This window comes from Meleagris gallopavo, chromosome 5 (assembly GCF_905368555.1).
Source record: "Meleagris gallopavo chromosome 5, MGAL_WU_HG_1.1, whole genome shotgun sequence".
NCBI lineage: Eukaryota > Metazoa > Chordata > Aves > Galliformes > Phasianidae > Meleagris > Meleagris gallopavo.
The window spans coordinates 55,913,139-55,939,798 of NC_139408.1; the positions used below are offsets into that span (position 1 = coordinate 55,913,139).

The 26,660-nt window shown below is 46.9% G+C and overlaps 1 protein-coding gene across 4 annotated transcripts in view; it reads right to left on the reverse strand.

Moving 5' to 3' along the window:
• Window positions 1–26,251, reverse strand: part of KTN1 (kinectin 1) — a 70,176-nt gene extending 43,925 nt beyond the window's left edge. For 3 of the 4 annotated variants that reach the window (XM_085225866.1, XM_085225865.1, XM_085225863.1), the window contains exons 1-4: window positions 26,149–26,250; window positions 5,834–6,386; window positions 3,931–4,068; window positions 1,642–1,809 (exon numbers count right to left, since the gene is read on the reverse strand). In XM_085225866.1, the coding sequence (XP_085081992.1) occupies window positions 1,642–1,809; window positions 3,931–4,068; window positions 5,834–6,350 (823 nt within the window). In that variant the 5' untranslated portion in view covers window positions 6,351–6,386; window positions 26,149–26,250. Of the gene's footprint in view, window positions 1–1,641; window positions 1,810–3,930; window positions 4,069–5,833; window positions 6,387–26,148 lie in introns of all 4 variants that reach the window. The other variant, XM_085225864.1, reaches the window with a different exon arrangement.
• Between the last annotated feature and the right edge of the window lie 409 nt (window positions 26,252–26,660).

The following is a 26,660-nucleotide window of genomic DNA, read 5'->3' on the forward strand; positions in this document are numbered from 1 at the left end:
AACTTAAGAAGGATGCTTGGTTCAGAAAGTGCCCCTAAGATAACAGGGAATGGTCCAGCCTTCTCACCACAGCTATGGACATGATAACAAACCACAAGGCAAACCCAAACCCCTGAAGAGAATAAAATATGAATGAAAAATAGGAAACGAAGTTCTGGCAATATTAAGACTGTAGGAAAAGCTATCGACCATGAAAACAGGCAAATGAATAACAGTCCAGGGAGTTGTCAGGGAAGCCCTGAGGAATTCTAGCACACCCCATCCTTGTCCTAAACCCAACTTGGTCTTGGCCACAGGCTTCAAATCATGTCATCGCTGCACTGACATCATCAGTGATGCTTTTACCAGGATCATACCAACATCCTGAGACCAGAGTCTGGTTTGCTGAAGGTCTACTAGGCTTGGACCAGACCAAACCCTGTGCTCCCTGAACACAGGAAGAGCCTTGCCCTTGCAAGAAGCTTACACTTAGAATACAAGAAGATTTCTATATTGGGAGAGCAAATCCCAGCTGACACAGAAGAATTAGAAGCTCACATAGAAGGGTTACAGCTTGCAAAGGAAACGAGAACGGACTGGTGCACAGGGGAGGCTTTGATGCCCCACAGCAATAATACACAGCCATTGAGTTGGAAGCACAAGAGGAGCCTCAGGCAAGTGGGAATCCAACTTGGGTACCACAGAGTTGCCAAGAAGACTTCAAAGTGTGCATTTTTGAATACAGGTCTAAAACCAGAAACGATGGTGAGTCACTAGGCAGGCAATGCAGAGTCTGTCCTCTGAACAAGCCCGAACAGGGAACCACTGCCCAGCCATTTGGCTTCTTCTGCCCACAGATTTAAGGGTCTCAGCAAGCCTGTCATGCTTCAAGCACATCCATGACCTACATGAAGTCTCAGTAGGACATGATGCTCAGGAGTCACATCAGTCTTCTCCAGCAGAGTACGAAGGAAGCCCCCCCTGCTCCTCTGCCAATTCCAAGCACGTTAAAAGGAAAATTCAGCATCTTGCTGGAAACCAAGAGACTCACACAGGCAGTTTGCTTCAGGTAACTCTGTGTTGCACTCAGGTATCTGTTGGCTGGTCGGCCCAAAGTAGCTTTAGAATAGCATGAAAGCACACAGTCTGCACTTCCAGCTCAGGCAGGCCCCAAGATTACACAGGGAAATCTCTTGCTCTGGATTCCAACACTGTTAAAGATGCCTAAACTATGCTGTACAACTAGGAACAGGAAACAAAACGCTGGCGATACTGAGTCCCTAGCAGAAATTATCAAGCATGAAAAACAAATTGCTGAATAACAGCTCAGGAGGTGGGGGGAAAGCACTGAGAAATTCTAGCACACTCTCTCTTGTGCATCTGTGTGGTCTGTGATCATCCATTTGCTCACTGTGAGGACACAAAAGCCTACAGTCAGCATTAAAAGGATTCAGATGGAGCAAAGCCCTTTCAGCCGTGCCAAAAGCAGTAGAGAAGTGAACACAGACAAGAACAAACAGCGTCCTGCAGCCACAAACATTCTCCTCGAATCCTTTCTGTTTTGCTGGGAAGAAAGGATTTCTCTCCTCACAGAAAGCACACTCACTGGGCACTGACTGCCTGGAAGTGTGAACAAAGCAAACTACATTATCAGCTTCTTACCTTTATCAGTTTCATTCTTCATTTTCTTGCCACCGCTCTTCTGGATCCCTTCGTTCATGTTTTGTTTTGCTACTTCTACCACTTCTCTCTTTTCTAAAGCACCAGCATCAGAGTTATCCATCAAAGGAATGTAAGTAGTGGGCTGAATAAGAGGTTCATCCACCAAAACTGCAAGCAGAAGTCCACAGAACAGGTTAAAGCTTTTTAATAATAATTAACTTCAACATATGGAAAAGGAGCGTTACACCTCAATGAGTTGGATTACCACATATTTAACCTCAGTAACTAGTTAGTTATGTGCTATTACCCATCACAGCTTAACTCATCAAACCTCTTTAGGTAAGTTCATTAAATAAAGGTCTCTAATTTACAGTTATTAAATAACTCCAATTAAACTCACATTTTCAAAGGTGTTTTTACAGCACGATAAGAACTAGCAGAGAAGAACCTCAACATCTTGATTTTCACTTCACTTTCTCATTAGAGCTGCATATAGCATCCATGAGACTGGTTTGCCTGGGGCAGCACCCTGAAACATGAGCACGATGATGTCTTTTGCTTCTATTCTGTTAAATGCTAGTATCTTACTGCCAACACTTGCACCCACATTACATCACCAGCGACCTCAACCATTTAGGAAGAATGTGTATTAGGGGCAGCAATCGGGCTTATTTCCCACACAGACTCAGCTGTACCTAATGAGGATATCTCATCTGTCAGAGCAGGCTCCAGGCACCATTAGTATTCAGACACCCTGAGGTACTGACTGACCTCAGTCCCCACGCACACAGCACTGTATGAATGCAATGAGAAAAGCCCCTGCCCAAAGAGCTGCTCGGTCTGCTCTGCTGAGACAAAAAGTAGAGAAGGGGAGAGGAAGAGCAACAGAGGAGGAATGATGGATGCAGCCAGCAACAGAGCTTGACTTGGGGTTTGCCCAGGGCACGCTTCCTGCAGCACACAAGACACTCTGCACAGAGCCACACTGTGTGGTGAGGAGGTTCACAGATCCCCCCAGCACAGTCGAAGGGCTGATGGAGATCAGAGGCCATGCAGTGAGCTGGAGAGGAGGAAACAGATGGGATACAAGTTTTCAGGCATCGGCACAACACCAACATGCCTTCCTGACAGCCAGAGAGATAGTTAGAAAAGGCTTTCACATGCCATCTGCCTTATTTTCCTCCTTAAAAAGCAGCCAAACCTTCAATGTAACCTGTAAGTATCTCCCCTCTTAAGCAGCAAGCAAACACCTGCACACACGCAACAAGCACAGGAGTGAGGAGAGGCCCCCTCCAACAGAAATATCCACCTCCCAATCCTGTTAGCATCCTCAACTTTTTCAGGTTTCTCCTTATCATCTTCCCCTCCTTGTTTCAACCCCTTCCTTTTAAAAAGCCCACCTAATAGCTGCAAGACACTCAGTGGTGTCACTCTGACTGGAGTCCACATCCACAAGGGACGTGGCCCAGTGGGTGTGGTGGAGATAAGTTGATGGTTGGCCTGATGATCTTAGTGGTCTTGTCAGACCTTAACAATTCTATGATCCAGGCCCTGACAACCTGACCAAAGCACAGTGGAAGGAAGCACAGTGAGTGCTACTGCTCACATCAGGAGCTGTTCACCAGCCGCCGGCTTCTTCAGAGCTGTCCCAGTGAAGAACAGTTTTGAGAAGCTAACAAGGTGGCCTCAGAGAACTTCGTGGTCACGCTCTCCCCAAATGCCACAGACACAACAGCACTCATTGTAAAAGGCTGAAATACAGAGGCAGACTGAGCCAAGAGGAGACGAGAAACAGTATCTTGGCAGAGAGCGAGAGATGACAAACAGTAAAGGCCTTGACAGCAGTGATGAGCAGTTTATGTTGGAGCAACAGCTAGCTAACAAAAGGACAGTAAGAGAGGAACGTGGTCAATGCAACTGACTAAAATAACTGCGGTCTTGTTTGGGGCAGATGACTGCAGCCATGCAGACGTGCCTTGCTCAGAGCAGCTTAGAGCCTGTTCAGCTTACTCCCTGCATCAATACATTACTCCTCAATTCTAGTGTGGATGTTTGGATCTAAAACCTCAAAAATTCAGTGTTATCTCATGTTCATTGGTACCAGAGGCTCGTAAAACAAAGAACTGTACATCAAGATCTTTCCTACCTGGAATTCCTACTTTTTCTAATTAAAAAAAAAAAAAAAAAAAGAGAGAGATTCTTCTACAGTTTCTTTCCTAAAAGTATAGACAAAAAAAGGTTTAATAATCAGATGTGTCTGAACTGATAAGAAACCCTCAGTATTCTCACCATTATCAACTTTCTGCTTCTTTGCAGAGACTTTCTTCTTTCCTGATACATTTTCTTGTTTTATCTCCTGGTGGAGCAGCACAGGTTCTTGCTTTTTGGCAGGAGATGCAACAGAATCAGTCTTAGTATCTTGATCATCTGTAACAGACAAGTAAGACAACATGCTCTTCCTTACACTCTTCATTATTACTTTTAAATCAATGGATCTAAATCACTCCCAGAATAAAAGAAACTCATGTATTTTAAGTGAGAACACAAAGTTACACATAGATACCTGTTAACACACACCCAAGCACACACACTTCCCATATCAGACGAGACCCCAAAGCAAAAGAAAGGTTTTAGCAGAGTCAAGGGCCATAGCACTGAGTGGTCTGACAGACAGGAATTTTATCTGCAGGCAGAACGCAGGTAATGAAAAGTAGTAATTTAACAAATGCAGGTTATACTGCAACAGAGCATACAGCACGTTACCTGGGTTAGTTTCTTATCTGCAAGAAGTATTCCCTCCCCCCATTCCATGAACACACTTGTGCATGTTACACACACACTCCAACAGCTACCAGGACTGTGAGAAGCAGAAAATAAGTGTTTCATGTTAGGGAACTGTTCTTTTTAAGAGTTATTTCAACAGAGAGGGTTGTTTTCTTTTTTTGGTTGGATCTGGGTTTTTTTTGTTTGTTTGTTTTGTTTTTCATCTTTTTTGGACAGCAGGTACTGTATGGTACAGATGGCAGAGCTGACACAGCACAGGGCTATGGCGTTAGATCACATCATCGGGGGGGAAAGTTGTGGCTGCCCTCAAAGCAGTGGTTGCAGACCACATTTTAACCACGCCACATATTTTTGGAAAGCACCCAAAAATAAGATTTAATACTTTTTTTTTTTTTTTTTTGCTGATAGTTGGTGGGTCTTGTTCAGAAAAAAAGAAAAAATAAGTCACCACATCAAGCAGCAATGTCACTTTTTTCTTCACTCCCTGTAGCAAGCCTGTCATATTACTAGTTGTCTGAAAATACTTTGTTTCTCACTTATTTCTGAATGCTCTCATTTTTCTAATCTTCTGTTTATGGACATTACACAGAGACATGTTGACTTCTGCTGAGCATACGATCAAAATGGTCACAAACAGCTCAGACTGTTCTAAATTGGATGCTTCCATTGTTCAATTGCAATGGCTAATCTGGGGGGGGGGAGGGGGAGTTTAACATCCATTCCATTTGGTTACAAGAGTGTAAGGAGTGGGAAGCTGCCTGCATCCCAAGCTGGATGTGGCACTGGGCAGCCTAGTCTGACAGCTGGCAACCTGCCCACGGCAGGGGGGTTGAAACTAGATGATCACTGTGGTCCTTTTCAAGCCAGGTCATCCTATGATTCTATGATTTTAAGTGCTTCTTTCCACAAATCAACCACCGAACATCTTTTTGTACATTAAGCCTGCACTTAAACAGTGATTTATTTTGCACACTCTAGTATGGGGTTGCCCTAGAGGTCCTTACTTATCAGAGCAAACGCTCTTAGGACTCCACTTTTTTCCCATAGCTTGACATCAGAATGCAGAGAGCAAACACTTAATGACTTTTGAGTTAATCAGAATTTCAACAGCTTGAGAGCAAAGTAGTCAAGCCACAGAGGAAAGGAGAAATACATGCTACTCTGTTTCCCTCAACAGCCTGTAGTAGAAGAAAGCAAGGATGGGAGAAGGAAACCCAGAGCATTGCTGCCAGATGAAAAACAGGGGAAAAAAGCAATAGCTCATAAAAAGGAAAAAGTTAGAAGTGAGCTCTGCCCCTCAGAGATCAGGCAGAACAGTTCTGAGAGAGACACTCTGTGGCCTTGCAAGAAGCAGAGCACAGTTGTGGCATTCTGTGCAAGAAGCGTATGCAACGTAAGGTACACATGCCATTTTTCTGCTTCTTCTGCCCAGGCTTCTTCTTAGATGCTGCTGATTCGGATGGTGGAGTGGGCTGTTTTGTTACAGGGACTGGTTCTACTTTCTTGCCTGAAGACTTGGATCCTTCCGACTCCTTAGTTACATGATCATCTTGAGCTGCCTTCTGCTTCTTCTCCTTCTTCTTCCGTTCTCTGATGCCAGCAGATGCCTCAGTCGCACTCAGGGGAACAGGACCAACGTGCTCTTCATCTGTACCCAGGGCATCAGAGAGCTTGAAGTCCCGAGGTGTGCTTTCAGAGTCAGATTCGTGGATGTTCCCATTCTGAGCTTCTTTCTTCTTGTTCTTCTTCTTCTCTGTTTTCTTTTTATCACTCTTGGTAGGTGGAAACTTAAGGTCCCTTTTCTGCTTCGCAAGGACTTCATCATATAATGTTTCTTTCATGAACAGCCAGAAGAAGAGAAAGATGACTGTAATAACCACAGAAGGAATGAGGATGATGAAGTAGGTAGACTCGTAAAACTCCATTGTGCTTTTTCTTAGCAATATTTAAAAAAAAAAAATCTGCAAGGCAAAATGAAACAAGAATTAGTTTCTGACAGTGTATTCCTCAAGACTTTTTTCCCCTCGCCAATTACAACAACAAAAGACACTTTGATACCATTTCAGAAAAATCTTAAAAGCAGCTTTTAACGACGTTGTTAAACTATATCAATGATGAATAACTTCTGTAATCATTTAGCACTTCCTTTAAAGCTGTTAGCCTGTATAGGAAGGCACTGCAGGTCGTAAGGCTGTGATCTCAAAGGAAAGTAGCTCTCTTTCCTCACATTTACCCATCTTCCTTACCTCCCTTCCCAAATGCATTTTATTAAGTTAAAACTTTTGATTATCAGAAACACAGGAGATCAGTTTCAGAGACTGTGAAACAAGGACCCACAGATGCTGAGCAACACCGATTCTTTTTAAATAAATTTTTCTTCACCTAAGTCAAGCATCCTGAATTAAGGTTGTCACAGCAAGTTCCAGAGCTAAGTTCCAATTTTTGCTCTCAGATTTACAAAAGTTTCAGCAGTGGAATGAGGAGAAGGGAGACAGGTGTAATCTGTAGTCAAACATGATCAGGTTTCTTTTTTTCCCCCCATAACTGCTTTTCAAAGTCTAAAAGCCAGCTTTAAGCCCACAAAAATTCCACATGTTCATAGGAAAGCAGGAAGACCTGTTACTTATTTTGCACATGTAACAGCATACAACCTCCATGGTAGGAGCAGACACAGAAGACTATTTAGCTTGGAGAAGAGAATGCACTAGGGAGACTTCGCAGAGGCCTTCCAATACTTTTTCCACCCAGAGGGTGGTGAGGCACTGGAACAGGTTGCCCAAGGAGGCTGTGGATGCCCCATCCCTGCAGGAAATCAGGGCCAGGCTGGATGTGGCTCTGGGCAGCCTGGGCTGCTGGTTGGCGACCTGCACATAGCAGGGGGTTGGAACTGGATGAGCATTGTGCTCCTTTGCAACCCAGGCCATTCTATGATTCTAAGACAACTCTTCAGCTCAAACTGGAAAACCTACTGGGGTCTGAAGGAATCTAACCCAAGTTGTGTGTCCCACAACCAACCTGTCACACAACTGCAGCATTCCCTAACACTGCCAATACATGCAAAGTTCCCATTTAGCAAGCATACAGCAAAAGCCCCATTTAGAGCTATAAAGATAGGGAAGGGTCTGGAGGGAAAGAAGTATGAGGGGGTTCCCAGGTTTGCTGCCCCAGAGCAAAGGTTGAGGGGAGGCCTCATGGCGGCCTACAGCTCCTCACAGGGAGCAGATGGGCCACACTGAGCCCTGCTCTCTAGTGACTGCAATTGTTTTTGGACAGAGTTGCTGTGATAATATATTTGTACAGTGCATTGAACAGCACAGAAAGCAAGGAGAGGGAACTCTAATTTGGCTATTAAGTTATCAAAATAAACAGCTAACACTTCAATACTCTAATTGTTCACCAGTTGTCTTAACACTAAGTCTCCTCCCAGTTTGTGTATTTTGCTTCCTGAGCATGCAAGCTTGATGAAAAGTTTTGCATCTGGAACTACAGCCAGGATAGAGTTTCACAAGGTCTGCATGAGTGGGAGAAAAAGATCAGATGCATGAAACTAAGAGGGAGCTTTCAAAATGGTTAGCTGCATTTGATAGAAGAAGCTTTCTGCATTAAGTGCTACAACGATAGTTATCACATGAAGGAAACAGATCTTGAAAAATCTGCCTCCACCAAAGTCAATATTGAATGTGTATGGGAGAAACTAATCCCTAAAGTAAATATGTGATTAAGCGGGTTTTTCACAAATATAATTAGGTTGATCATTACCGTACATTACTGCCACAATTACAGTACCTAACCACAAAGAGCCCAGAACATGCCATCTCTGTCTCATCAATACACGAGCACATAGCTGGCCATGGTGATCATCATGGCAGGACCAAGGATGAGAGAACCATGGGATGGATTAGGAGGGAAGGGACCTTGCAGCTCATGCAGTTCCAAACCCTGCCATGGGCAGGGACACCTCTCACCAGCTCAGACTGCTCAAGGCCCCATCCACAGCCTTGGGCACCTCCAGGGATGGGCAACCACAGATCACGGGGCAGCAGTACCAGGGCCTCGCCACCTCTGAGGAAAAAAGGGTAAGTAGGTGATGGTCGTCATTTTGAGACCAGAGAAGCCAAAAGTTTAATACAGGCTCAGCTGCAACACACTGGCATGCTAAAACCCAGACACTTGGCTAACTCAGATCCCCAGCTGCACCAACCCCAAAAGATGCCACAGCATGCTATTAAGGAAACGAAGGCAAGTCTGATGGTCTCTATGTGCTTTATCCAGTCACCAAAAATGCTTTGGAAATTGTAAGTATAGCACATTTGTTCCCAGAAAAGTGATGTTTTATTTGCCAAAGAGGTGTGCATGCAGCTGGGAAAGCTCCAGATCTTCCTAATTAGTTAAACACAGTCACACTAAAACCTCTTCTGTATTTTTTCTGAGCCCAAAGTGAGCACCAAGTACAAGCTAAAGATGTGATCTCCTGGAACAAACACCCAATTCCTCTTCCCAGCCTGGAGTAAGCAAGGCAATTGCACACTATCCCTGGAGGTGCCCAAAGCCAGGGGGATGGGACCCTGGGCAGCCTGATCCAATGGGAGGTATCCAGCTCGTGGCAGGGGGTGGGACTAGGTGGGCTTTAAGGTCCTTTCCAACCCAACCTCTTAAGCATCACCTCCTGGAGCACACCAATACTGGCTCATAGGCAGGCTGCCAAAGCCACGTCCTTTACCACCTGCTCCTCGCCAAGAGGTCTTTGCAAGGTGACACCCTCACTACTGGATGAATGGGCAGGGGTTTGCCTTGCAAAGCTGCCAGCTGTCCTCCAACAAACTCCAATCACTAAATCAACATCTCCATTCCCACTTACACTTCCATATTTCTCAACAAGCCACCTAGGAAGAAGCAGAAGCAATCAGTAGGGGAAAAAAATCCAATGCAGTAATAAGAGAAGCAGGACAGAAGTTAAACCTGAAAAAAGTGAAAGCTGCACAACCTAAAAACCTCCACACATCCAAAGATGTCAAGACACAGGTGCCACACACACCCTCAATGGAGGTGAGAAGTGGCACAGAAACCTCGAGTTGCTTTCAATCTTAAGGTTATTCAGTTAAACATCCATCTGTGTTTAAAACCAAACCTGGAAGAGCATAGGGCACAAACGATGGAGCAGGTCAGCCCGTGCCCACGCAGCACTCATTCTGGGACAGGAGAACAAACAGCATCTGTCCCAGCCTGCACACAGACTCCATTACTGTTCCCAACCAGCATTTCACAAAAAATTGCACTTCCGTTCCCCTGAACAGAGCCCACACTGCAGAAACTACTCCTGAGCTCCAGCACAGTGTTTGCTTGCACCTGACTTCCTCTGCTAGTTAACACTGGCATGGGTTTCATAACACACCCTCTGCTTTCTGCATTTAACTCTCAGGTTTCACTCGGCACCAACACCGCATTTCACGGGGATATTCATTCAGTTTAGGTCCAGGGGATTAACTTACTTGGGAAGACAGAAATAAATTATAGCTCCATCTGGCTAATGAGTCACCCGTAGCTTAGCCCCAGCACGTTACGAGCACTGCTCCTACCAACGCTTGGGTCTCGAGATGCATGTCATCTCCAGAGATTTGTGCTTCTAAAAAGATAACATTAAACATGGGGGAAAAAACATAGAATCATCTCACAGAATCACGGAATGGCCTGGGTTGCAAAGGAGCACTTTGCTCATCCAGTTCCAACTCCCTGCTGCGTGCAGGTCACCAACCAGCAGCCCAGGCTGCCCAGAGCCACATCCAGTCTGGCCCTGATTGCCTCCAGGGATGGGGCATCCACAGCCTCCTTGGGCAACCTGTTCCAGTGCCTCACCACCCTCTGGGTGAAAAACTCCCTCCTAATGTCTAACCTAAACCTCCCGTCCCAGCTTGAATACTAAGCTATTTAAGATACACACACATCTTAGCTAAGGCAGCAGTTCCTTTAACTGGGGTTTCTCCCCAGGCATTTTCTCAGCAGCAGCTCTGTGAGACCTGCAGCAGAGATCTAAGACGTGATGCACAGAGGGTACCCAGCCCCACCACAGTAAGTAGCTTTCCTATGCTCATCACCCAGCACACAACACTCAAGTCAGTCATCTGCCTGGCAAGAGGACACAGTAAAACTCCTCACATTCAACAGTCACCAGGAACACAGCAAGAAGTCTGAGGAGCAGCTGCATTGTATAAATTCCTCAGAGATAACGCTCTAACACTTTTTCCCTTTAATCCCCCACACTTCATATTAGCCAGCTGCAAAGAGGATCATCCCAAAAACAGCTTCATTCCCAAACTCATCCTCCCACAGAGTTCTGCAAGTAACATGGGCACTGGAAGAAGGAACTTCAGCCTGATTTGACACAGGGAACAAAATGCAACAAGGTTCAGCTCCTCATCCACCCAGCAGGGGCAAACAGCTCAGGTAAAGTCTGAGCATCGTCTACCCCAGGGCTCAAGACCACGAGAGAAGTGCTGCCTGAAACCCCAGAGATGATTCATTTCACGTCAGCATTGCTACTGAATTGCAGAGTTAGAACATAAGGGTTTCTTCTGGCAGGGGTGGGTGTTATTATTTATTTACAGCAGTCCTATATAACATCACAGAAAAATCAACCTGTTCTCTGTGCACCCAGACACGACACTGAAACCAGTAGAGCTCCTGCAACGTGAAGCTACAGCAGGCAGCAGTGAAAGCCAGGCCATCACAGCAGGCAGGGATTTCAGTCCATCAAACTTGCTCCAAGCTCGTTAACACCTGACTAATTTCAGCAGATAATGAGCCCTTGCAATACCATGTCCTCCACCTTCCTATTCCAGGGTTACACGCTCCCAAAACCACTCTGCTCTGCAGAGGAGCAGACTGAGCAATGGAGCACAGGAATAGAGTGAGGAAAAGACCAAACCTGAACGCCATTTTAAAGGCAGAAGACTAAGATGTTACATATATATCTCACCTGCCACCTATGTGAAAGGCACAGCTCCCAGTAAGCTCACACCACCTTCTTTCAGGTTGCCCGTTAAGCTGCACAGCTGAAAGGCGTGCAAAAACGAAAAAATAAATAAGCCATAACCCAGAAAACTCAGAGATCTAAACTGACCTGCAGCTTTGATCCAGATGACAAAGTCCAAGCCACTTTTTTCATATTAAACCCTGCATCCAAGAGCTACACTTGACAGTCTGCTGGCAGAAGCCCTTTCAAAAACCCAGAGCTGGCGCAAAGCACAACAAACAGCAGAACAAATTCAGAGGGTTTCATTTAAATACAGCCCTGACAGCTTGACTTATACAGCCAGAGGAGAGCTTTAGTCACCAGTATTTACACACCAAGCCATTCGAGTATTAAAGTAACTCCTACCTGGGAAGGAGATCTATTGAAGTGTAGCTCAACAGTGCTCAAAACCCCCTCCCAACTGTTAGCAGCAAGAGGAGACGACTTGTCAATAAATCTTTCCCTTCTTCGCTTGATTACACTGATACAATTAAGCCATTTGCAGAGCACGATCTCAGTGCTTCAAATACCCTCTAGGTAAATATTTTCCATTCCAAACATGCCGCTGTTTGTACCATCTGTTGGGCTCTGCCTGCTCTCAGCTGCTCGATGTTAGTTAACAGAAACACACGATTTATTAAATTCCAGAAGAAAAGAGTAACTTTGCTTCAATCAAAGCCTTTTTATTTTCTTCCCACCCTTTTTAAATATAGCTTCATAATCGACACCTTGGAAAAAAAAAGAAAATGCAGTGGCAGCCCTGCAGCTGATGAGATGCATCCCAGCTCAGAACTAACTTCAGCAAAAGCAGAGCGAGCAACTTCATGTTAACACAGAGACAGAAACACTCTGTGGGGCTGGCACAGAGCAGCCTAAGGGGCTGGCAATCTTCCTGTCACAGCACCCCAAGCCCACCCAGACCCCTTTGGTGAAGCTTTCTGGGGTTGCTGGCACCAGTACATAGACACCATTATCACCTAGGGCTGAAAAAATCTTGAGAAGTTTTCTTGCAACTTTTACAAAGATATGATTTGGGATAAAAACCAGCAGCTGATAGAGGTGCCATCAGGACCGAAGGAACACATTCTCAGCTCCACCAGGCTACACATTCTCCCTTGAAATTCCATCTCCTAACACACAACATTAATGTCAGTTTGAGGTTTTGCCAGCATCCCAAGCTGGGCAGCAATACAGCCAAGGTCACAACCACAGAAGCTCCAAAGAGCCAAAATATCCCCAGCTGTATCTCGTTTGCTGTCACTTGCATTGCCTCAGATTGTGCAGTTTTACAACTACACAGCCAGTGACACTAACAGCAATGATAAGAGGAGCAGCCCTGCTGCCACTGACCTGCCAGCAAGCACACCGAGCCAGCTGCACCCCTCAGCTGCATAGAATGGCTTAGGTAGGAAAGGACCTTACAACCCCCCAGCCTCACTTTGTGCCATGGGCTGGTTGCCCCCCACCAACTCAGGCTGCCCAGGGCTCCAGTCTTGAGCACCTCCAAAGATGCACCCACAGCTTTCTGGGCAGCCTGTTCCAGCACAATAAATCCAACATCGAGTTAAACCTTAGCTTTGGCTCTACAAGCAACACAAACCTGGGTTTACATTCTCTCTCATGCCATATTACCTTCTCCTTCTCAGCCACATCAGAGCTGGATTACCTACTAAAAATAAGAGACTGAGCTACCAGATTAATGGCTAAAGCCAAGCTTACTTTACCAGCCCGAAGAGCAGTTCCTCAGCATCATGGGGCCTCTAGCAAGATGAGCCAGGCACAGATTTAAGGCAGGATTCTTGGGTCAGCACCTGAAATCTGTGTGCCCTGCACCTGGATGAGAAGGAGAAGCAAGCCTTGCCCGTTCTGCTATTTTGATCAGCTGTTGGAGAAGTTAGCAGAGGTTTGAACAAGCCAAGCTGATGCAACAGTCCAGAACAGCTCGGGTTTACTACACACAAAAGCCATTTACACAGATTTTAAGCCATTATGCACCTCAACAAAGGCCTTCTGACATCTGCCCACTCTGTTGTATAAACACCCAACACCTCACTCACCTCCACTGCTCACAGCCCTGCAGATGCAGGCTGGTGAACCTGGCTGTTCTCTCATTGCATCCTCCTCATCCCCTCCTCCATCTGCTGACACAATGCAAACATCATCATGCCCAGCTCGCTGCTGCCTAAACCAAGCAGCTCTCAGCTGGGAGGCTATCAGGCAATCTAACACCCATGCACTTTAATCCTCTTCTGACACAGCACTAAGCCATACTGGCATCTGAGCCACCCACACCTACCTGGCTGGGCTTTGGGAGCTCTACTTGGATCAAACAAGCTCTGCAGCACTTATAGCCATGATGCTGCTCACTCTGGTCACAACTAAGGCTCAAATTCCAAGCTAAAAAAAAAAACAAACACAAACCCTAAGATCCTCTCTTGAGCAATTTGAGGCTGCTACATTCATATTACTTCCACGTCCAATTCAACCTCTGCAAGCACAGGGGGACGGGGGCAGGTACAAGCAGCAGCTCCACAGTACCCAAATTCCACTTGTGCTCTCACAGCAACCTGCAGAGAAAAACAACTCGAGAGAAAGCTCTTCCCTTTTCCAGTGCATACAGTAAATTTACCTAAATATACATTCTTGTGTTATATACCTTGCTTATATTTAGAAAAATCAATATAAAATAAGGAGACAGAAACAAAAGTGGAAAAGGTCTTCAGCTCAGCTTTTTTCTTTTTTCCTTTTAAAATGTCTCTGCAGAATGCTGTGAAAATATGAATGGAATCCAAGAACTGGGAGGCTCACTTAGAAAAGTGGAAAAAAAAAAAACCAAGTTTCTATATAGGAGAGTGCAACTAGTGAAGGAGAAGCCCCAGGTGTGTTATCTGCCCACAGATCCCTGCAGAAGCAGAGATCACCTCAAGGGCCCTGCACAGCCCCACAGCCTCAGGCACCTCCAGGGATGGGGCACCCACAGCAGTGCCAGGGCCTCACTGTCCTCTGGTTAAAGAGTTTCCTCTTCACACCTACCTTCAATCTCCCCTCTTAAATTAAAAAGTCACAATACCTTGACCTAGCACTATCAGACCATATTGAAGGTCACTCTCCTGTATATAAGCTGCCCTTAGGTACTGGAAGGCTGCAATGAAGTCTCCCCAGTGCCTTCTCTCCTCCAGGCTGAATACCCCAGCTCCCTCAGCCTGTCTTTGCAGGAGAGGTGCTCCAGCCATCCGAGCATCTTCATGCTCTTTGCTGGACCTGCTCCAACAGCTCCACATCCCTCCCATGCTGGGGGACCAGCACAACTCAAGTTCCTCAAGAACCCAAGGAACTCTCCTGGGATATACATACCTGGGATTGCCCCAACCCAAGCACAAAGAGAACAGTTCTCATTTATTGCTCGACTCCCCTAATTACAACCTAACTCAGCTGCCGCAGTCAGACATGTCAGCACACTCACAGGCATTTCCTCTAACACACAAGAAGTGCTGTTCCCAACCTACCACTCACCCCATAGGACCCACAGGCAGCGGTGCCGATGGAGCCACAGAGAGGCTCGGACCCTGCAGGGCTGCTGAGCACTGCACTCCCTCCAGCAGAACCAATTAACCTTCGGCCCTCCCCGCCCAACCAAGCAGTCCCACAGCCAGGCTGTGCACACCCCAGCAATGTCACACTATTGCCCTGCAAAGCTCCACCACAATCAAGGTCTTGCATGGAACTGGGGAGCAGAGGTAATGGGGTAAAAGGCAGACGGAGCCTCAGCATAAATGAGAGAACATGGAAGTTTTCCTATAATACGTCACCAACGTTTTCTTGCAAGGCTTTATTACGCTCATAGTAAGAGCATTACCTTCGTTCCTATTAGAATTTCTTTCCCCTATAAAGAAAATTAATCAGGCAAAGATATTTTTAGTACGAATACCATAAAAGCAACTTCACCAAGACATAAACGCGTATTTAGTGGATGACAGCAGAAGTCATCCTCTGCCAAGGCAGGTATGAGCCCAGGAGAATCGTTTTAGCATTCAATTTCTGAACTGAAGCATGTGCCTGCAGTCCCCTACCCTGCTGCAAGAAGAACAAAGGAAAAGGAAATGACTAATCAAAGCAACAGCGCATTAATATATTTTGGTATGTGGAAAGGGAAAATTGTAGTGCTTATTTTTAACATTCCCAACAGGGGAATGCACTTCCATACGTATGCCAGCCACCACGTAGCCTCAGCAGCTCAAAGGAGGGGGGAAAAAAGAAAAAAAGAAAAAAAAAAAAAGAGACTGAGTCTAGGCAAGGAGTTACGTGTTTTCTTCCATCTCCTTCCTAGCAGCCTGAGGCTCTGCGTGTATAAATGCACAGAACATACAATTTTCATCCTGTGCTCCCTGCACTCTGTGCCCTCACTGGATGCTCTTAGGAGCAAACGTGGGAATAGATCTGCTCAGCACAACAGGGCAGGAGCCCAAAGGACCCTTGCGATAACCCAAAATGAGAGCTTTCCAAGCCCTTCCTAAAAGGGATCAGAGCCAATCAGTGCAGTAACAGCCTGCTCTGGTCATTTATGCACTGGGATGGCACAGCACAAACACTGCTGGTCTGCTGCCTGTCTGTCCGATTGCAATTGTTCCTCCACTTTGTAATTAAGGACTACAATTCCCCCTTCTTGCCAAGCCCCAGAAGGCTCATTGTAATAAAACCATTTTAAATGAAGCCACTGCTGTACTGTAACAGTTCAGATCCCCATAGCTCTGACACTGTTAAACGCAAAAGAAGCAGAGAAACTAACACTGAACGTTCTTGCAATGGGCTTTGCAATCACCACCCTACAGGCTGCTAGAATCCCAAAGCTTACGCAGGTCTTTATCCTGGTGTTGCAAAATGACAACCTCGGGCATTCCACCAGCAAGATTTTCCCATTATTTCTGTTCAGTCTTCTATACAAAGAGACTGGACCATTGACAAAAAAAAAAAAGTGCTTCGTTAACCTTTCTGCAATTCAACGATCCCTTTGTTGAACAGCAGAGGACAAAAGGAAAAGGCACAGCAGAGGGATGCTCCACGCGAGTTCCTAGAGGGAAACGAGATTGCCTTACCTTGGAAACAGGCAACAGGTTAAAGGAGAGTTGTTAATTCGTATCAGGAAATCAAAACTTTTAAGCGATTGCAAATCGTATCTGACTGAGATGCTTTCATGTGGTTTCTTCTCACTACCTGAAGTTTCGAGACATGGCACAGGTTGATGTCTCAGCAGCTGAGGGATTTCAGTTGTCTCTAAAGGGAAACAAGGTGTGATTGCTGCATCAAAGTTACTGTAAATGTACATCTAGCTACATTAGTGCATCAGGAGGCAGCAATGAAGCACGACTGCTATACCTTACGCCCAGGCTAAACCTTGATAATGCTTCAGCTCAAGTCTTGGTAATTCTTCAGCTCAACAGGCAGGTGAAACCAGCATTTTTCATAACACACGTAGCAAGTTGAAAAGAGTGGGGAAAAAACTTCCAGCACTTGAATAACCAAAGTTCACAGAACGGTAATAAGTTTTCAGACATGCCAAGAGTTTAAAACTCAGGGGGATGCAGTCAGTTCTCAACCCCACGACTTTAGAAGAGCAGGTTCAGCTTAGGGAGGAATGCAAATTTGAGATACAGAAATCAGAGTTCCTCCAAGTTGACAGAGGCATCATAAATAGAGGCATCATCAACACGCAGAGCTTCCAATCTAGGGCCTGTGAGTCCCCCAGCCTCGCACTGCTGCACACAGCTGGGGAAGCACTCCATCAGCACAGCTATTTTTGCCTTCAGTACTACATCCACAGCCCTGGTTGAGGAAGACACAAAACTGCAGTAGGATTCTTACAACCTGGGCTGGCACTGCTTGCTCTCCTCGCTTCTCCCTGCTCCAAACTACCCCAATGCCATACCCAGCCCGCCAGCTTCCTCCAGGCTTACCTCGCAGGGTGGGGCTGAAGCCAGAGAACAATGCTGGCATGGGAACAAATGCATCTGTGGCCTGTTGTTAGCCATTTTTAACTGCAAGTTGGAAATATGCTTTCAGTCATCAAGGCAATGAGCTGCTCGGTGTGGCAGCAGCATTGCCTGCAGCCTTCACGTCCCAAATGCCACAGCAGCCTCCTGCTCCAAGCTCAGCCAGAGGCAAAGCAGAGCCCAGGATTGCAGGGAATGGGCTGTGACGGATACAAGAGGCCTCCAGCAGTCCTTTGCTAGCAGCAATCAGTGAGTTTTAATTCCTGGTTACGTTAAGAACGACACCTGCAAGGGAGGGCTGGATTTTATTACAAATTGTGCATTACATTTAAAAATCAATTGCAAGATTAAAGCCCTGTGCTGCATTTATAAACTCCTTCAAACGCAGAGGATGGGTCAAAGCACACTGAGGACAGAATCTGTACCACAGAAGCTGATGACGGGCTTGCCACAGCACTGCTGCTTTGACTTTCTGAGTCAGCAGACATCTGCACCAAAGGATGAGCAGCATCCCATCACCAAAACTCACTTCTCAGCCAGGTTAGCTGCTCCCCAGCACAGCTCTCCTTCCACACATACCCTGAAGCATGGCATTACCCAGCACAGGATAGCACTGGCACAGCTAAGCTGCTGATACTCTTAGAAAATATTAGTTAAAAGCTTCAAAATGGTTGGGGAACAAAAAGCTTTAGAAGCAATCTTTATACACAGCATCAGCAGCATACAAATTACTCCAGCATAATTCAAAGTATAAATTGCATTATAAGGTGGAAATTTCAACTCTATTTCAAAGCACACTGCAAAGTTTAAGGAACCTCTGCTGAATTGGGGTGATTTCTCTACTGAGACAGTGAAGCACTGAGGTTTCTCCCCACCCTCCTTCAAGAGAGGAGGCAATCCGTTTATCAAGGGTGGCACTGCAGGCTCACATCATCACCCACCCCAAACACCTACCATGCTACTGCAGGCACCTCACTGCTACAGCTGCACCAAGACACCATTCTGTTAGCTCTCAGATCACTTCTGCACAGCAAAGCACGCAGGAAGCAGCACAGAATTCCGGCACACGGTCTTAAAGATCTGCAGTAGAGCAGTAAGCTGCCTTCCAGCACCAGAGGAAAAGCTCCTCCACACCTTCTTCATGCCCTTTAATTATGGCTGAGCCATGCTGCGAAACTCCCTTTGACCACCTTCCCCCTGTGGGTGTTGATTCCATAGATGAGCAATGCTGAGGCTCGCTGGCATTGCTCTGAGCATTAGCATACTGTTCCCAGTTCCACACACCAGTTCACTGCGTAATCCCATATGCAGCCTAGCACTGGGGGCTTACCAGCAAATAAGAACCACACTACAGATGAGTTCACACTGCATCTCTCCAGGTTTGCTGATTTCCTCCACCGTAAGGACTAGCCTCATAAGAGTGATCTCAAAGCTGCATTTCATTGTCATTGTCAGAGATCCGAGTTCAAATCAATACCCCAACACCCTGAAAACATCCCCTACAAACAGTCTCACAACACTCCAAAGCAATCAGCTGAACTGATCAGCATGCTCAGATGTGAACTACAGCTTCCATGAACATGTAGGCTTAAGAACAGGCTAGGTTGCTTTAAATAATGGAAAAAAAAAGAAAAAAGAAAAAAAAACCTAAGTATGCTCAGCAAAAGAAACGCAGAGTAATTTAGGTCATTTCCTTCATGCTTTTCTGGGTTCTCGCTCTCCTTGCTTTACTGCCCCACAGTCTGCTCCTTCTTTGGCATGCAAGGATTTAATAAATATTTCACAGCACAGATGCAAACTTAATTGCCTCCAACTTTGGTTACACCCCTATTGCTCCCGCAGCCTGTAATGGAGAGAGGGGATTAAGAAATCAATTTAGAAATAGGCATGCCAGACACACAGCCATGAAGTTCTTCCTTTGGAAGAATGGAGAAAAATTAAATAAAAAAAAAAGAGGAAACCAGGGGGCTGAGGCATGAAAACACCTCACCCAGAATTTAATTGGCTTTTACAACTTTCGAAGCAGAACCCATCAGCTGGCACTCAGTGCATGGCTCAGCCTGCAGCCCACACAAGGCAAGCTGCAATCATGCCTCAGCAACCCTCCCACCAATCCACGTGTTTAAGTGCATCAAGGAGGAGACGAGAGCCAACCTATCACCCCACAACCACCCTGCGAGCTCCCACCCATGCAGGGAAAGCCTCATGCCGTTGTGCATTTTGTACCAGGCTCTAACCCATTAAAAGCTACTCTAAACAAAAATAAATGTGTTTTTACATACGCACACATGCACGCTAAGCTGTAAAGAGGTTTACTAAATTTAGCACGCAACCCAATCCTAGCAGCAGTGTAGCAAGGGTTGTGGATATGGAAGTGACCTTAAAGGAAGGTAACAAGTGAGGACTGAAGGTAGTGCCTAGCAAGCAGAAATCCTAACACACTCCACAAATCCTCCCTGAAGCCTGGCAGTTTCCAAGACTTTGAGATACTGCCTCTGTCTCTCTTCTGGACAATGCTTGTCATTGGCAAGGACACTTTCCCAGCAAACATTAGGCCAAGAACTCTTCTCCGGCCAGTCTGAATATGGAGAAGTGAAGCTCTGGTGGATCTTTGCCATGCAAAATGAGGCAGCATGGGTAATGTTGAAAAAGCAGCAGTTTTTAATCAATTCATCTCAGCGTAAGGCGCACACACTCCTGACAGGTATTTACCTAAGCAAAGGTCAGTAGGTGTGAGCTGGGATACAACGTTCACTCACATGCTCCATTTGCTAGCAGCTTCCCAACATCACCCCCTCTGAGAACCACAGACACCTCCTGGTCAGCGAAGAGGATGTGCTGAGCCCTCTGCCTCATTAAACCCAAGGAGGAGAAGTTCCCTTCCAGCCCCATGAGGAAAAGCCCTTCTGCCACAGCACTGCTCAACTCAGAACTGAAAACGCCCTTTGGAAGGCTGTGCGTAGTCTGCTGTAGTCCTTGTGCCTGCTGCTCTCAGATGAGACCGAGAAGGGCAGAAGTGATACTGCAACATGGCCCACATCCCTGCTCGTAGGGCTTCCTTCCGAAAATGGGACTCCACTGCATGTAAAATCACAGGCAGGAGCCTTACTTTCCCTTCTGTTACACAGGAAGGCAGGAACCTCCAACCTCCCTGTGTGCCAGGGCGCTCAGACAGAGCTGCAGTGGGCAGGTTTGGGTTCCCAGCAGGAAGAAATCCACCCGACCCAGAGTGAGGAGCGCAGCTGAGTCACAGCCCTGAAATACTTCTGCCACCGGGCACTCGCCTTGAGTGCTTGGGAACTGCTCACTTCCTCCCACAGACCGGGCTGCGCCAGTTTTGGCCTCACTGAATGAAGATTTTCAACTCAGAACTCCCCAGTGAACAGGCTGAGGGGAAATAAAAATAAAAATAGTCATAGGCAGTGGTCAAATTAAACCAGGAACAACACAGTTATCTGCTGCCTGACATTATAGGCTCTCTTATCAGTCAGTCATGATTTGGTCCAATCCTGGCACTCTCCCCAAAGAGCTGAACCTTGTGCAATAGCTTAGTCATCATCTGCCTCGACAGCTACGCACTTGCAAATGGATTACAAGTCCTCCCCAGTGCCCCTGCCAGCAGCAGTCTCCTTGCAGCACCCCTCAGGGAGAGACAGCACTGGAATCGTGCATGGCATGGCCTCCGCCACCAGACAGCTCAGGGAGGAGATGCTTTCAGCTCCCAGGCTCAGCAGCTTCCTTCACACAGGGTGCAGGCAGACCTAAGACACCTTTGCATGCAATGGCAGGAGCAGGATGTGCTAGAATTTGCCTCTGCCCTACAATATCCCACCTGCCATTTTAAGTCCACATAGGAGAAAGTAACCAGGAGCAATGCAGAATGAAGCCAGCCTTTCTACTGTAAGAAATGCTCGTGGTGGGGATCAGAACCTGGATGTAAGAGAATGAGGAGCCCAAAATAACCAGGCTGGGTTGATATTGCTGTAGCTGTGACACAGCTCAGTGAGAGGTTCCAGACACCGGACCGAGGGACTTCCCCTCTGCAGGATGGGAGCTAGATCACATTTGGAAGCATCGTGAATCATGGGCATAAATATACCATCCTTAAAAGCCTTCAACACCCACGTAATCCCAAAGCTTCGTTCTCCCCAGGTCATTCGCAAACACTGCATGAGCTGGACGCCGGTCAGCCTGAGGTTAGCCATTCAATTAATATGTGTAGGCCAAAAATGAGGAGTCACGTTTTGCTGAGCAACACTAAAACACCTCCCCTGACACAGCAAAAAAGCTTTCCCTGACGCTCAACTCATCGTTCAACCTGAAGAAAACCGGCAGCTCTGTTCCAGGTCCTCAATTCCACAGCACAGAGCTGTTTTCCTCAGAAGGGCAGCAGGTAGCAACGTGCCTGAGCTCCAGAGCCATCTGCAGCATCACCCAGCCCTGAGCAGCTCCAGCCAGCACAGTGCAGAGCAGACAGCAGGGTCAGCAGTCTGGCATAGGAAGGTGCCAGCCTGCACATTGCTTCCAGCACTGGGACCTTGCCTGGAGATAAGATCACTGCGAACGCTCGGACTTTGCAGCAGCACTTTGCCTTCACTGCTGGGAGAACCCTGTGATAAGTGTCACTTTGCAGAGTTTACTGTTTTGCTTGCATGGGATGTGAAAGTCCTGTGCAGCTGACAGTGACAGCAGCAGTTTGCTGGTACCGCTGGTGGAGAACAATGCTATTTGTAATAGGGATCATTAAGGCAGGAAAATGAGTAGCTTGCCAACACTGCTAATTTACAGACACTTTCTCTGAATTATTATGCAGCTTCAGAGCAAGCTGAGATGAAGTTCAACTTGAAAAATGAGAAAGCTGCTCCTCTTCTACATAAGCCTTTGAAAGACAAGGGGAACAAACTGCAGCTAATTCTGCTCAGCAAGAGGAATTTAGAGCTGTGAACGTTGATAAGCGAGGTAGGACATGAAGCACTAACAAAAACAAAGCACGTTACAGAAAACAAGGGGGAGAACTGCAAGAAAGTAGTTCTTTTGCTTGTGATTAACCCAAAATCTCACCCTTCCTGTTCCTCCTTCCCTCCCATCCCCCAGACACTGCACAGCAAAACCAAAGGCTCAACATTCCTGAGCTACTTCTTTGCATCACATAGAAACAATATTCTTCATATTTGTGTTAGGAAGAGCCAGAAGGAGCCTCCCAGAGCTCTTACGTTATAAGTATGTATACTTACAACAGAGACCTTTCTTCTTTTCCCCGTTTCAGCAGCATCTAAAAGCCTTACTAAAAATCACCTTTTCAGTTAGATGGGAAGCATTAAAAAGGATCACGAGATTTGCATTCTTTAGCACCTCGGATTAGTACAGTTTCCACAGCCCTTATTTCCCCTTCCAGCATCCCACCAAGCTGCCATTAAAGAACGCCCACATTTGAGCACGTTCTGACATTTCTCATACCAACGAGGCGCCGGAGCATCCTGGCCAGAAAGACAGCAAGGCAGCAGAATTTCTGCATTCACAGGCGATCTCCATTCAATGTCGTTGTACTGACAGACACTGCACCAAGCCTGTCCAGTGCCCGGCACCTATTTTTAGGGCCTAAGCTGACCTGAGAGTGCCTCCATCAGCTCATTTATTCAAATTCACTTATTCATTCTAATATAATCTAATTAAAGTGCAGCGCTCCTGCACACAGGCAGCAGTGTGGCAACCAAGGGAGGACAAAGCTGAGGCACAGGCACCTGGCCCACGAGTTGCTCCTGCGTGAAAAACCTTGCAGAGGAATTGCAGATCCTGGCTGCATGGGCTGCAAGCTGCAGCAGCAGCCTGGCTCAGCACAGGCACGTATGGATGCAACCATCGCTGCTCCCACTCCAAACTAACTGGAAATACAATTAAGCGCTGCGGAGGAAACATCCCATTGCTCTCAGGCAACGCTCACAGCAGAAGGCACAGCATTCCCAAATCAGAGAGCAAAGGCAACCTTCAAGAAGTGTCAGCAAGTCCACATTTTATAAAACATTACTTTGAAGGCTTCACCCTGGCAAGAACTGCTAAGTTTTCAACGCTCAGAAGCAGCCATCTCTCTGCAACCAACTGGAGTTCAGACTTGCAAACAGGAAAAGAATTTTTAGCTTCTACAATATAAATACATATATATTTAAAGACATCCTGCGTTCTATCTGTTTGGCCATCTCATATAATGACAAGAGGAGTGACAGATTCCTGCGAGCCACAATCGGGCAGCTCTCCGATCTATCATCTCTGCAGCTGGTGCACAGTCATTGACAAGAAGTGATTTGCCTGGCACAGATTTAGTCCCTGTGTCATCAGCCTGAAAACATCACCCGAGGAACACCAGAATGTTTGGGAGCTTACGACAGGGAGCAGGCCCCCAAACCGCTCCTTTTGTTAAGAACAGTCCAATCATGCTTGACTTGCCAACATAACTGAGCAGGGTGCATAAGAACTAAATACAGATGTATAAAACTCCCTTTCTAGTAAAAAGGTTTTGATGGGTAAAAGATTTTTATCAGGAAGGAAACAAGAAGAATATTGATGAGAGGACAGGAAGGAACATAAAGACTTTGACTCATTTACCCTATCAGAACAAGCAGCTATGAGGGGATACAACTGCTCCTTCTAATTGCCTCAGGGAGGGAAAACAACTGCTTAAACCAAATGACACTGCTAGAACAAACACAAATTATACAAACCAGCCATAAACTGCTTCAGGCTGGCAGCACAGCAATTGTTCTGAGACCTACAGGAGGCTCTGGAGTAGCTTTCCTGAGGAGGTGGTGGTGCAGACTAAACTGATCAAGTTTACCCCAAAAGCAGTTGCATTACAAGCAGTGCCCACAGCACGGATGTTTCCTATACACTGAGAAACTGAACTCGATCTTTCCGAGGGCTTTCTTCTGTCCCCAGCCTCTCACCAGACTGCATGCTGGCTCCAGGAAGGGCCCTCCTGCTACAATATTATCTGGAATGGCACTTGCCCTGCTCATCCAGGGAATGGAACTCAGGAGCTGGAGTTCTCAGCAGTCAGTGGTGAGAGATGGGTGTCCTGGCAGCAAAGGGGAAGGGATTAGGAGCAACCAAGCTCGATGCTTAAAATAAAACAAGTGCCCTCTCCTGCCACATCCTTAAGGTAAGGGTCTCAGCCAAAAGTGTATTTAAGCTACACCCACAGCCTCTGAAATCCATGCAGAATTTCAGTTCTGGAAGGATTCTGTCAATCCCAAGTTTATGGTGCCGATGCTCAAGCAATGATTAGACAATTTCGAGCCAGAATCTCAGACAGACAGAACAGATGATGCAAGGGCAGGCTGTTCTGTGGTTAACACAGCAGTTTGACATAGATCTGATCAAGCCTCTCCCTTCTCTTTAAGGTGTTTCAGAAGCAGTCATTAGCAGACTAATTTACCCGAAGTAAGGTTTTTATGGCAGTGGGGTATAAAGAACCAAATTAACAACTAGCTGTATACTTCATACCCTCCTACTACTGCTATTTCTGACAGCAGGAAGCATCTTCTTGAAACTGGTTAGATAAGGAGGGGGGAAGAATATGTAACAAAAAAGGTATGTATGTAGTAACTCTAACAGAGCACTGGCATTTGCATCCAAACCCCAACCCTTCCCCACTGCAGCTACACACAAAAGTTATTCTAATCACAGCATACAGAAAGCAGCATCAGCATATGAGGCAAGAGAAAAAATATGTGGTAAAGCAAGTTGCATAGCCTGCTGGTGGACGGGAATCACAGCACAGTTATGAGAAGGAGAGCAGCGGCACTGCTAGCCTGAACCTCGCTGTGCCGCTGGGAACAGAACTGAGGATCCCCTCTTACTTCCACAGCACTCTGAGCTCCTACCAGGGATTTCTGCCTTGTCATATGCCAGGAGACGTTAAATAGGTCTTGTCAGCTACACCTGCTAAATGCCATATGGGCATTGTTGGGCAGAGGCGGCGATGGAGGTACTGAAAAGAAAGGGGGAAAGAGGATTTTAGGTAGAGAACAACTACAGTGAAGTATCAGCTCATCATAGAAGCCAACAGTGGGAGAGACGCTCTTCTTTAAGTTCTTCCATTCGTGACTGTACGCAGCACAGCCTTTCATACAGGCTGTCAGTTGATGAGACTGAAAGTAGCATCGGGCACTGCTTAGCACAAAAAGATACCATACCGTGCTATTCTTAACAACATATATTTAATTAAAATAAGGAGTGGGCTGGAATTAGCTGGGCCAAAGCACAAGGCCAAGATGGAGCTTCATTCATGGGAAATTGGCCCCTCGGACCCCCGGGGGGGTTCAGCACCCCAACCCCATAAAACACCCCCGATAAACGCCGTGCTGCCTCCACCCCGCCACGCAGGGCTGGGCGCACGTTGTGACGAGGGGAAAAACCTTCCTCCCCTCGCAGCGACGAACGCTCCGTATCGCCCTTTTTACTTCCACAGTACGGCCGCTTTAAGGTTACTACAGACAGAGAGACAGACACACAGACAGCCGGCCCCCCCGCCCTCATTCCCTCCCTTCCAGCCCCGCTGCCCCACGAGGCCGCTGCTGGGAAGCCGCCGACGGAGGCCTGGGCCCGGCCTCCCCGCCCGCACCTGCCCCGAGCCCGGCCGGGCCTGAACCAAGCGCCCCGCAGGTCGCACCGGGACCGCATCGCTCCCCGCACGGCCGGGCCGGGCCTACCGTGCTCCAGGGCGGGACTCACCGGGCTGCGGGGCCGGAGTGCAAGAGCCGGGCTGGTGCCTGCGCGGCGCTGGCTGGCAGGAAGGGAGCGGGCGGGGAAGGAGGAGGAGGAGGAGGAGGCGGTGCCGCACGTCCCCAGCACCCACCCGCCTCCCTCCCGTTAAAGGAGCGGAGCTGCCTCTCCTCCAACCCTGCGCAGAGAACACCCCGGGAAGGCCGAGATACGGAGCTGCACGGAGCTTTTTACAACGACGCTTAGGCAGGAGGAGCCCTCAGCCTCGGACCTCGCATGCGGACGACACGTTGCAGAGCTTTTTGGCTCTGGTTTATTCACCCGTTGCTCGTAAATTTCCTTTATTTGATTCAAAACTCTCAGATCTGCAGCCTGAATCTACTGAGAAGCAGCCCAGCGTGCTCAAAGGATGGGATGCATTCATAGAATCATGGAATCATAGAATCGATCAGGTTGGAAAAGACTTTAAAGATCATTGAATCCAACCATGACCTAACCACAGAATCACAGAATGGCCAGGG